The sequence below is a fragment of the Cutaneotrichosporon oleaginosum genome, assembly GCF_008065305.1.
Source record: "Cutaneotrichosporon oleaginosum strain ATCC 20508 chromosome Unknown ATCC20508_contig06, whole genome shotgun sequence".
Lineage (NCBI taxonomy): Eukaryota > Fungi > Basidiomycota > Tremellomycetes > Trichosporonales > Trichosporonaceae > Cutaneotrichosporon > Cutaneotrichosporon oleaginosum.
In genome coordinates this window covers 1,218,200-1,229,978 of record NW_027072175.1, presented here as the reverse complement: position 1 = coordinate 1,229,978, position 11,779 = coordinate 1,218,200, and the positions used below count along the sequence as shown (strand labels likewise).

General features: G+C 57.0%; 5 protein-coding genes across 5 annotated transcripts; 2 read left to right on the top strand and 3 right to left on the bottom strand.

Annotated features, from left to right (window-relative positions):
* Positions 1-14: 14 nt before the first annotated feature.
* Positions 15-347, top strand: COLE_06904 (uncharacterized protein; the record flags this gene model as incomplete). Its single annotated transcript, XM_018427212.2, has 1 exon — positions 15-347. The coding sequence occupies one exon, from the start codon at positions 15-17 to the stop codon at positions 345-347; it is 333 nt and encodes a 110-aa protein (XP_018280008.1).
* A 312-nt stretch (positions 348-659) lies between these two features.
* COLE_06903 (uncharacterized protein) lies at positions 660-2,916 on the bottom strand (the record flags this gene model as incomplete). Its single annotated transcript, XM_018420306.2, has 6 exons — positions 660-1,976; positions 2,014-2,269; positions 2,305-2,414; positions 2,453-2,563; positions 2,598-2,711; positions 2,749-2,916. 6 exons carry the CDS (start codon positions 2,914-2,916, stop codon positions 660-662), a joined length of 2,076 nt encoding a protein of 691 aa, XP_018280009.2.
* Positions 2,917-4,106: 1,190 nt separating this feature from the next.
* Positions 4,107-5,133, bottom strand: COLE_06902 (uncharacterized protein; the record flags this gene model as incomplete). The annotated part of the gene is made up of 5 exons (XM_018420771.2): positions 4,107-4,447; positions 4,485-4,764; positions 4,798-4,851; positions 4,886-5,074; positions 5,113-5,133. 5 exons carry the CDS (start codon positions 5,131-5,133, stop codon positions 4,107-4,109), a joined length of 885 nt encoding a protein of 294 aa, XP_018280010.1.
* A 307-nt stretch (positions 5,134-5,440) lies between these two features.
* Positions 5,441-7,528, bottom strand: COLE_06901 (uncharacterized protein; the record flags this gene model as incomplete). Its single annotated transcript, XM_018422745.2, has 4 exons — positions 5,441-5,682; positions 5,720-5,838; positions 5,873-6,060; positions 6,110-7,528. The coding sequence occupies 4 exons, from the start codon at positions 7,526-7,528 to the stop codon at positions 5,441-5,443; spliced, it is 1,968 nt and encodes a 655-aa protein (XP_018280011.1).
* A 2,068-nt stretch (positions 7,529-9,596) lies between these two features.
* On the top strand, positions 9,597-11,374 carry COLE_06900 (uncharacterized protein; the record flags this gene model as incomplete). The annotated part of the gene is made up of 5 exons (XM_018425289.1): positions 9,597-9,628; positions 9,702-10,412; positions 10,489-10,723; positions 10,769-10,860; positions 10,915-11,374. The coding sequence occupies 5 exons, from the start codon at positions 9,597-9,599 to the stop codon at positions 11,372-11,374; spliced, it is 1,530 nt and encodes a 509-aa protein (XP_018280012.1).
* Between the last annotated feature and the right edge of the window lie 405 nt (positions 11,375-11,779).

The window sequence follows — 11,779 nt, the reverse complement described above, 5'->3', positions numbered from 1 at the left end:
TGACTACGACCGCTATGACGACCGTCCGCCGCGCCGCGACTATGACGACCGCGACCGCCGTTACGATGACCGTCCCCCTCGCCGCGACTTTGACCGCCGCGGTGGCGGCGGTGGCGGGTTTGAGGACCGCCGCGGTGGTGGTGGCGGCTTCGAGGACCGCCGCGGTGGTGGTGGTGGTGGTGGTGGTGGTGGTGGTGGTGGGTTCGAGGATCGCCGTGGTAGCGACCGCGAGGACCGCGGTGGTTACAGCGGCGGCGGTGGCGGCGGTGGCGGCCGTGACCGCTCGCCCCCGCGCCGTGAGCGCGACTACCCTCCTCGTGACTAGGTGGATTTCTTGTTATGGTTGACGAGTTGTCAAGGGGGTGGAGAACGCATGAGGTTGATAAACGGACGGAAGGAAATAGTATGAGGAAGGGTGATTGCGCTCTCCGAGATACATGTCACTCACGCGACACCATCCGTTTGTTGTACGAAAGAATGCAAGACAATTGAGGCGACCATCCTGGGCGGCGCAAGGAACATGACATGGCCGGGCGTTATGTGCAATAATACATTGTCTCCCTGCTGAGACTGGAGCGTCGAGGCTCGTGATATGAGGCTGCCTCACTCCCTGTGACGGTAATAGATGAAGCCGGCAACGGCTGCGACGACGACGACAGTTACAATGGGTAACTGGGTCTAGTTGGGTCAGCACACGCGCTCTTAGATGGGTGACTTACCTGTAAGGCTGTTGGCTTCTGAAATCCATTCTCCAACCGGCGGTCCACGTTCTCCTTCTCTCCTCTAAGCGTGTCGGCCGACTCGCGCCCACTTTCAGAGGATTCCTTCTCGTTGAGAACGTTGGGTGAGGCCGGCCGGGAGTTCGATCGACCCCGTCCTCCCTTCACGCGGCGCAGCGCATCGCTTGACGGTTCACGCCGGCCCTTTTTGGTGGCAGGTGGAGTCTCGGCGCCGCCCTTGGGCGTGGAGGCGCCGCCAGAGTTGTTGGCCACAGCCCGGAGGCTGCGCATTGCCAGTGCAGTCTTGGTACTTGGTCGGCGCCGCCGAGGCTTGGCGAGTGAAGGAGCCACTTCGTCGAGGTTGAGGCTATCCGTGGTAGGGGAGCGGGGCGACTGCCACCTATTGTGAACAGCGAGAAGTTCCCCTTCCTCAACATCCTGTTGGACGTCCTCATCCTCCTCATCCACGAGCTCGTCGCCGCTGAGCTGCTCGTTCATTTCGCGTTCTTCCTCCTCCTCGACAGCGCGGCGGCTTGCCTCTTCCCATTCGCGGACGACACCGCGGAGACGCTCTCTCTCTGATTCCCAGCTCTCCCTCTCCTTCTTCCATTTCTCTTCGAACTGGGAACGCCATGCTGCCCATCGCTCTTCAGCTTGGACAGTAGCGGCGGAAACCCGATCGGCGATGTCACTCTCCAAGATACCGACTCGTTGCGTGAGCTGTTTCACTGCTGCCATGGCTTCACCATGCTGCGCCTGAAGGGTTTTGGACAGCTGGAGAGCATCGGACATTTCGGTAGTGAGGGCTTGGATCCTCGAGGCGAGGTCATCCTGGCCTTTTGATGCACTGCCATTTGGTCTGGATGCGCGATGCTCCTCCACATCGTCGTCAGGCGTGACAGTGGCCACAGACCGTGCATCGTCGTCGTCGTCATCGTCGTAGTGGGAACCGTTTTGAGAGGCTCGGGAAGCGGCAAGGAGCTGCTCCATCTCCCGCCTGCTGTCGTCCATCTGTTTTCGCACGCTCGCGATCTCGAGTTGCAATGCGTCTTGGTGCTGGATTTGTCCTTCCAACTGGCGAATGCGCTCCAAGTGCGTGGCTACTGAAGATTGGGTGTCGTTCATCTGTGACTGGAGAGCAATGAAGGCCGCGGCGGAGGAACCATGTGGGCCAGCGAGTGCTGCTTGGGCCTCCGCAGAGGGATTGCGGAACTGTGCAGGAATGTACTGCCCAGCAACACCATTTTGATTTGGAGGCTGTTCTGTCAACGCACGCCCGACGACCGCGACATACCAGTCCGCCTCCTAAGGTGTCCTGTACTTCCGACATAGAACCCGCCAGTACTTGGAGCTCCTGACCAGTTTCCTTGCTCTTGGCCAGCTCGTTTTGAAGCTTCTGAAGAACGTGCTCGAAACTCAATCCATTGGCTTTGCCGCCAGCACTCATGATGGAAGGACCCATATGGCTCAAAGGGTTAACTGTGTTGGGCTGCGAGACGGAACCGCCCCTGCGTGCGTTGCGCATATCGTTTTGATAGTGGGGCAACTCACTACAATTAGCTACGCTGTCGGAAGAAGGACTCACCGGGCAGAGACAGCCGCATCCTCTGGGCCCATGACGCAGTAGGCCCTGGCGGATACCTTGTGATGGATGATTGTGCGGTTATCCTCGCTGATGATGTCGATGCCAAATTCCTGGCGTGTGAGTAGCAGCTCGTGTCCCTCGAACTCACCACCAGGTCCTCCGTATTTAGTTGATACGGGTCGCTCTCGACGCCCTCTGGCGACAAGCGGACGCCATTGATGAAGGTACCATTCGACGACTTGAGATCCTTGATGAAGATCTATTAGTTAGTGGAGGTCGGGAACAGCACTGACCTTGCCCCCTTGCTCCCAGATCTCAGCATGTGTTCGTGACAGAACTTTGGAGTCGAAGTACGCATTGCGCTCGCCTGGGACAGTCTTGGTGTTGGTCTGGCGACCAATCTTGACCTGGAGGTTAGCGAGATCGTGTGGGCGGCGGCCTCACTCGTTGGCCGCCAGGAAGATGGATCATCTTCATTTGAAAGGTATCTTGAATGGGCCAAAGGTGCAAGCTCGGGAAAGGACCTCCCCACGGCGCGTTGTTACCCTGCGGGCCACCATGCCCCGGAGGGGCAGGAACCGCAGGAAGATACTGTTGTTGATGAGACTGCATGAGTTGTAGCGGGAGAAAGTCGACCAGAAGGTGAACCTTGCGTCACGGGCAAGTCTCGTATCTTGATGGGGACGGGGACTGAGGATTAGGGAAACGCGACTTGAGGGTGGCAAAGTATCGTTGGTTGAGAGGTGTTGAAAGGAGTGATGTGGGAGGGGGGCGGAGGCGGGTGCGAGGAGCGGATGCTTTGTCCGTGCGTGTGGGTCAAAGAGGGTGGATGGAGAGAGGTCGGAAAGTGACGACGGTGCTTCGACGCAGTTATGTAGAAGTGAGGAGATGGACAAGGATGATGGCGGCGAGGAGCGAGCGAGCGAGCTAGAGGCTAAGGTAGGCGAGGAGGCCGATGAGGACGGATGGGTACGTGGGACAAGCGAGTTGGGCGTGGTACGCGGACGCGGAGGCTTCCAGCCATGCAGCGTCACAGAACGAGGGAGGAACGTGCACTTTTGGTCCCGCTCTGCAGTAGTCGTAACCACATTCCTTATCACCCGCAACGTGATTAAGACTCTGAACATACATGTATCCTCAGAGGCCCGCAAGATCTCACTGGAGCTGGAGCGGAACTTATGTACGGGGCATACTCCGGAACGCCAGAAGCACGCTCCATGGTGCTGCTCTCTGCTGCCTGGCGCCTGGTAGCTCCTCAGCTGGCTTGGCGCATGCCGCTGGTCGCGGGCTTCCATGGTTCCTGGTCTCGTCTTTCTCCCTCTCGAGGGTGAGTTGAAAGATTCGGCATGCTACCGAAAAGAGCGTCTACAGCTCGCAGCGTTAAGCAGAAGCTGGGAATGTTGTATAGGTTTGGAGTGAAACTGTAGTATAACCCTGTATCCGGCTAACGACCAATACCATGGGGATGTCAGTGGTCGTAGGAACACACTGTGCAGGAGGAGTCCCACCTCGAGCGCTCTCGGCGCGATAGAAAGCACAAAGACGGAGCGTCCGCAACGCAAGCTCTAGGCCTACATCCAATTGTCTCCTCCCTTCTCGACGTCCCCACCACTCTTCAAGGAGGCATGTGAGACATTCGCAGGATACTGCAGGTTAGTGGCCTAGTCATGATAAGTGTGATTAGTCGATATAGACTTCCGATGCGCCCAAGGTCAGTGTCTCTGATAAGTCTGGTCCACTCGGCGTACCCAGTACAGGACCACACCCATACTCCCACTGATTCAAGTCCATTTGCACTGCCTTCAATCCAACTTGCGCTCGTCTAACCCCGATCCCGACTCAGCCATAACAGCCCCCGACAGTTTGTGCTTCGTGCCAAGCTGCTCATCCGTGGCGCGCCAGTAGATGAGCATTTGGAACACGAGTACGACGTTGAGAAGGGCCGCGCCGGCGAAGCCCCAAAAGATGAGCGGGTCGTTGACCTCCTGCTTGGTGGTGAACAGGCGTGCGAGACAACCCAGCAATGCGCTGAAAACGGCAAACGCTGACAGGTTGCCTGTTGATCGGTTGCTATGGTTTTCCAGGATCTGCGGGGCCTTGGAAAGAAGCGATAGGGGGATGGTGCAGGCCTGCAGGATGGCGACTGGCGATTAGGATGGCTTGCAAGGCGGTGCACTCACGGATTGACATGGGACAGAATGTTTCGTTCCACAGGTACATGCAAGAGACGGCAATGATAACTGCCCCGCCGACGACGCGTCGACGCTTCGATGTTGGAGGAGAGGAGAGGGACCGTCCTAGACCGGCATACGAGCCCTTTGGGGCGGTGTAGAACAAAATCATGAGGGTGATGATGATGTTTTGGATGGTGATGAAGAAGTTTTCGCCGTACGTCGAGAAAGGAAAGCGCGAGCGCGAAGCGTACGCCAGTGAGATGGCGTAGGACGCTGTTTCAAGAATCTGCCGTCAGCTTCACTCTTCTTGAGGACGCACATAAGCTGAAAGCGACAACCCGCGCGCGGAGCGGGAACGAACAATCATCATGATCTTGAATTCAGCGGCTGGCACTACGAGGGCTCACCTGAGGGATCTTAACAATACTGCCACCGAGAACGATACCGAAACCAAGGCCTTTCGACAAGGCGTACTTGAGGCACTCGACGTCGGTGACATTGAAATCATAAACGAGCGTGGTGTAACATTTTGGGCCGATCAGCGCAACAGCGGGGTCGCGTAAAAACCATGGGATGTTGTGCGTCACAGCAGTAACCTAGCTGTCAGAAAGGGGCACAGAGGAGAGCGGCTTACGGCTGAATGCAACGCGGACATCCTAAAGAGATGAAGGAAGGAGAGACAGTGGGGCCCAAATGATGTTGGTGCCGGAGTTGTTTGTCCAGCTGTTGTTACGCGTGTCGGCTGTGACGCGTCAACCATTTAATTCAGCCCCCCATTCCAATCCGCCTCCACTTATCTAATCCACGTGGATATCTGCGCGCTGTTAACAATTAGTGCTGCACAGCTGCAAAGCTCGACCGCTATTATCTGCAATGATATGAAAACCCCACGATTCTTATGGCGGCCCAAGTTACATAGCGGAATGTCTAGAACGACTTATCATCTATAATATATGGTGGTATCATGCCTGAAGGCCAGCAACCTCCAAAGACGCCGTGTTGAGCCCGCCATGCGTCAAGCCGTGGAACCAGAGCGTCATCTTGCGCCATCTCGCATCCACGTCCATTCCCCAGCCAAGTACGCCAAAGAAGACGCTATTGGAAGCGTACATCCACCAAGCGCCAACGATTTCGCGAATGAGCGGGAGCGACAGGCCCATCTGACCATATTCGAGCCCTATCCTGGTGCGGTCGGCGTCCCAAACTTGACTGTGAGCGCCGGTCTAAGACTTGTCACTTACCAGCTTGCGTGCAGTACTGCCCGATGATGATATAGATACGGTGTGCGCTGTGGGTGGTTGAGAGGCTGTAGTCTAGAGAGCGCTGCAGATCGGAGAGCTTCAAGATCATCAGCAGGCGCCTGTTATCAGCATACGATCAGTGGCAGTACGCACCTTGGCACTCGGCGCAGCAACTCAAAAACGCCAGCAATAAGCCCGTCACGGTCCATGACGGCTGATCGAAGTTTGTCCAGCTCCTTTGCGGCCGAGTCACTCTCGCCCAGCAGCGAGCTCGTCGGATTTTCGTTAATCGAGTCCTCCATGCTCACCCGGCCCGTGATGGCGCTCTCCAAATAGGGGTACTTTTGTTAGCTAATATCTGCTGAGGTAGACGAAAGACTCGAAACTCACCATGTCGTCCTCAATGTTGCCTACAAGCCGTGCATACTTCTTGCGCAGCCGTGTGGTTTCCTCGGACTGTGGCCGCATGAGGGCGAGCCAGAAGTGTGCGTAGTTGACTCGCAGATCCGCGGGGATATCAAAGTACTGCCCGTGGTCCAACAAGCAGATGTCAAAGTTGTACGGCGAGGACGAGCCCGGCGCCCGCGGACGGATAAGAATGTTGCCATGGTGCGGGTCAGCATGGAAGAACCCGTTGATGTAAACCATCTGCGAGAAGATGCGCGAGAGCTCTTTGCTGACCTGGTTGCGGTCGATGCCATGTCTCTGGAGGAATGAGAGATCATCAACGCGGGTGCCGTTGATGTACTCCATGACCAAGCAGCGTCGCTCAGCCCACAAAACTTCGGGGAGATAGAGGCTCGTCTTGCCCTTCAAGTGCTGGAAGTCGCGGCGACAGCGCATCGAGTTTGCGGCCTCGTGGCGAAAGTTCATTTCGAGAGGGAGCATCTCGTTCATTTCCTCGCCGAGCCAGCCAAACTCAAAGTCTGGGAACACGTGCTTGACAAAGCTGATAGCAAAATTGACCGTGGCCATGTCGATGAGCGCGAACTCCTGAAGGTCAGCGTGCTGGAACTTGACGGCGACGGGTCGACCGGTTCGCTTGTCGATGGCGCGATGAACTTGTGCGAGTGATGCGACTCCGATTGGGAGCGGATTGAAGTCGATAAACAGGTCGTCGATGCCCAAGCCCAAGTCGTCCTTTAGCATTGCGTCAATCTCCTCGATGGGGGTCGGGAAGCATTGGTCTTGTAGCGGGGTCATTGCCTCTGTCCACTCCTTCGGAAGCACCTGTACGGCCGCGACATGCTGGCCAAGCTTGACGTAGACGCCCGAGTTCTTCTTGAGCGCCTCGAAGATGCGCTGAGCTGAACGGCGGTGACACGCCTTTCTGGCCGCGCGACGCTGCGCAAGCTCCTCCGGAGTCAAGACGCCGTTCGCATCACCGAGATGAGCTTCCTGAGCAAATGTTCGCTTGTAGTCCCAGACATCGGCGACGACAGCCTTCATGACCCGCGCGCATCGGACAACTGCAAGCACCGAGTGTCGGAACGGGCTGTGCACATTGTAGAGGATAGCCAAGACGACCAGCACAGCCAGTAGATATTGAAATCGACGTGATCGGCGGACGCGGACGGCGGTGACGACATCCGATGTCTTGCTGGTGTTCGTCTTGATTTTGCCGCCTATTGGCGCCGCATTGGAGACTTGATACCTATGCAGGACAGGGCGAAATGACCTCAATGGGGGAGGTGAGCTGAGAGACTGGGGTAGAAGAGATGAGCGGGATAACAAGACGGGCGACACTGCCGCTGTAGAGATGGTTGGCCGACTGGCGGCCAGCCGGACGGCTGACCGACAGAGCGACATGCTGGGTAAATGGCGGAGAACGAGGAGCGAGTATTAGAAAAGGATTAGAGGAGCAGTTGTTGCAGTTGGATCTCGTTAGTGACAGAGCTCGCAGAGCGGAAAGTCGCGGGCAGGTCGCGTCGCGCAAATTCAAATCACGTGACATATCCCTTGGACACAATCAAGACTCTTGGCGGCTACCATGAATGACCGAATCGCTGCCGAGGTTGCCGGTTGGCCATCTTTCATCAGCAACATTGCCTCAAGAATCGCAGCCGGAAAGCCTTTGCCGCTGACTGCTGATCAAGCCGGCCGCCGGTTTGTGCAGCATATTAGATAACCTGCCGTACAATTCCTCCCCAGTGTTGGATGGGCAGGACGATGTTGTGAGACCTGAGCTCCTGGCTATGTCTGATCGCACCTTTGTATCATGGGTATATTGTACGTGCTAACGTGAGGTAAGACTAGTGTATATTCACCAGAAGTTATATAAAAGATGGCGTGTTGCAGTGTGCGGACGGCCGCGGACGGGACATGATCCTCGAGCTGCGCTGACGATCAGCAGCTGAAGGGTAGATCCGGTGGATCCGGCGGCAATGATGACCAGCATTGCCTCCACAGCATCATCGCTTGCAGGCGCTCGGGCATGCGGGCAGCTTACTAGCAGCAGCTGTAGGTGAGAAGCCAAAGATCATCGCCAAGCCAGAGATCAAGGGAACACACACACAGCTCTCATTAGCAATAAATGCCGAATCGGCCAGCGCCGAGCGGGGGAGGCGGCGTACATCTCATCTGCGACGAGCAACGAGATTGGCAACTACTTCTTGTTGGATCCCACACGGCCCACACAGCAAAGCGCATGAAGAGCACCTTGTTCATCATCAGGGCCTAGGAGTTGTTCGTAGGCTCGGCACGGCATTATGAGGCAAGGGAGCAAGAGAATGGATTGGGCCTTGTGGTGTGGATGCGTGGATAGTATGCATTGGAGTTTGCACGGGAATTGCGGGGTGATGCGGGGTTTCCGGGGGGGTGCGGGGCAGGCGGCGTACACGACTTGAGCTTTGGACAGCAAGGTGCAATACCCGAGGCCAGAGACAAGGGTACAAAGCAAACTGAAGGCCTGGGAGCTGACAGGAGCCGCTTGATCGCATGAGCCTGACAGCCCGGGCTATGAGGCTGCCAGGCTGGGATTACCACGGGCAATTGTGGAGGAAGCAGGGACGGGGTGCGGCTTTGGTCTTGCGGCTTGCAGCCCCTTTGTCATTGTACCCTTTGCCATAGTACACTCTGTCAGGCACACGTTTGTCTGCTCATTTGCGTCCATGCCGAGAACAGCCCTGCTAATCCTGAACAGCAGTGCCTATCAGCGCACCCTGGTGTCCTGAAGGCTACTGTTCAAATGCCGCTCATGCTTTGACGAGGCCAAATCATCAGGGGCGGTCTTTCGTTGGCTCGAGTCGTTCTCCCCGTTCGTGCCGTTGGGGCGTGGATTGCCTCAGCCTCCCGCTGCAGGCTCCTCTCCCCCGCGCTGCCCCGCCTCTGCCCCCGCCTCCCCCGCAAGCCCCAGGCCTGGAGTCCCTCTCCCCCCACACTAATACATGCCGCAAAGGCTTCGCAACCCTTCTGTCCTCTCCCCTCCCACGTCTCCTTGGCCTTCTCTCCTCTCTCTCCTCTCGCCCACATCCGACACCCCCCCCCACGTTGTTTCCTCCTCCTCCGCGCGCTCAAAGGGGAACAAGAGCCCTGGTCTGGTCTCTCCCCTTCCTGCGCCTCCACCGCTGCTGCCATTGCCGCCGCCGCCTTGGCTCGCATCTCTTTCTTACCCACCCACCTCTTTCCTCCCCCCACACACCTCCCTCGTCCTCGTCCTCGTCCTCGTCCTCATCTCGTTGGTCAGTCAACCGTATCTCCTTTCATCTTCTCCCATCCACCCAATCCACCTCTCTGGGAGATCACAACCAACATCCTCGCCACCTCTTGGCCTCTCTACTCCACTCTAGTCACACTTTCCGCCTCACACTCGAGCTACTTATCCTCTGTCGCCACTCCTCTTTCTACCAGCAACCATCGGTCCGGATTAGCCTCTCTCATGTCCGGCGCAATCAAGATGGAGGGCTTTCAGTAAGCATCTCCACCCAACCTTCCCCCCCCCCCCCCCCCCCCATCCGTTACCACATTGACCACGCCCCTATAGGCCTTCGCCCTCATCCAACGAGAGTCCCTCCCGCCCCGTTCTCAACCGCCCCTTCTCTGACGGCTCCATGACCGTCGACTCGTCCATCCTGAGCTCCCTCATGAACTCGTCCCAATCATTCTCATTTGGACCCGGGTCAATGTCGAATCAGGCCCCGTTCGACTACAACATGGTGTCCCCACAGCAGCAGGTCATCGATCTTCCAGGCGGTACCTCGCCTCACAGCTTCCAACCTCACGCCATGTTTGGTCACCTCAACTTTGGCGCCGAGAACCGCGAGCCTCCTATCCTTTCCTCTTCCATGGACAACGCCTCGGGTCAGCACAACGAGCCCACTAATCGATCCCGGTCCCAGTCCTCCTCGCGCTCCTCACACATAGGTAAAGCCCCAGTCGCTCGGTCTCGCCCTGCTCGCAAGCTGTCTATGAACGAGACCAAGCCCAATCTCTCGTCTATGCGTGGGCGTACCATGCAGCCACCTCGCTCCATGTCGTTCCAGACCGACAGCAAGCCTAACCTTGTTAATCTCGGCCCCCGCCACAACTCTATCACGTCAGCCGATTATGCCTTTGATCAGCAGTATGGCATCTCCATCCCTCGCAGTGATTTTGGAAGATCTCTATGGGGTCCATCGGGCAGTGCGCCGGGCGGCTTGGTGGATTCGCTCCCACCCTTTGGCACCAGCGCTGATGGCACGGCTCCGCTTGATAGGTACGTTTCTTTTTTTATTCAGATTCATGTTTGCGCCGATATCACCGCACCTTTATATATCATATCTGACTGGTAGCCCGATGACCCCGGCTCAGAGCGTCCAGGCTCTTCTTGGCGACGAGAGCCGCAAGCAGAAACGCCGCGAGTGTCACAACCAAGTGGAGAAGCGACGTCGCGAGCACATCAATGCTATGATCGAGGAGCTGAACAAGCTCCTCCCTCCCCGTTTCAAGAACCCTCTCGACCCCGACGTGGCCATAGAGGACGATGATGAGGAGGAAAACCCGCCCGACTCACCCGTAAAGAAGAAGGTACGCCCCCGCTTGTGCCGAAAGACTGAAACACTGACATTACAGAAGTCGAAGCGTACTGCTTCTACCTCCAAGCAGCAAAAGGACGCCGCTCAATGCAAGGGCCGCATCCTGTCAGACAGTGTTCAGTACATACGGTGAGTTTCTCGCACCACCGGCAGCCAGGAAGGCAATCCTGCTGACTTTACAAGCGATCTACAGGCTGTTACCACCCAGCAGTCTTCGCGAATCAAGTATCTCGAGAGCTTGCTCAATCAAGGCGTAATGGCCGGTGGACCTCTCGACAGTTCGTCGCACAACGCCTACGCTTCTGAGGCTCTGGATGCTATGGGTGCGAGTCCAGAGGAGCCCGAATGTCTTGTCTCTGTCAACCAAACAGGTTGGGGTGGTTTCAACTCTGCGGCCAACATGCTCGTGTTTGAACCTTCCCCAACCGATGCGTCGTCCGGACCCGAAGCTCAACGATCCACGCCATTGTCCTCCGGCTCACCCGAAACCGACAGCAAAGATGGAGTTGTGTGGGCCGGCCTAATGGAGCTTGCCGAGGAAACCTCGCGTCCTCGCAAGGACTCTCAATCTGAACTTCAAAGCTCGATGAGCAACATGGATTTGGATGTGAGCATGAACGACCGCAGGACATGGGCATTCTAGGTATTCCAGATGGTGACATCTACGGTGATGCGATAGGTAGCAGGAGCGCGCATCGAAGGAAGTTGTAAGTAGTTGTAGCAGCCAAAGTGTAATGTTGGCTCGCCCCTACGGAGAGTTGACGCCGTAAAGTGTAAGAATGCAGAGCTTGAACCGATAACAACACACACCTTTTGACAGCCAGGTGACTATCCTTTCTTATCTGTCGTGATCACACTTTGGCCATGTGACCTCGACGCCGAGCCCCGACCGTGTGCCGAGGAATCCACGCCGATCACTATCATGCCACCTGACCTTCTCTCGCCCAGGCGGAAGCTTCGGCTAAGTAACTGTTCCAGAACGTACGTCAGCAGAGCGAGGCGAGCGTCTGCCCCCCCCCCTCTCAAGCTGGAAGGGGATCGAGTTTGA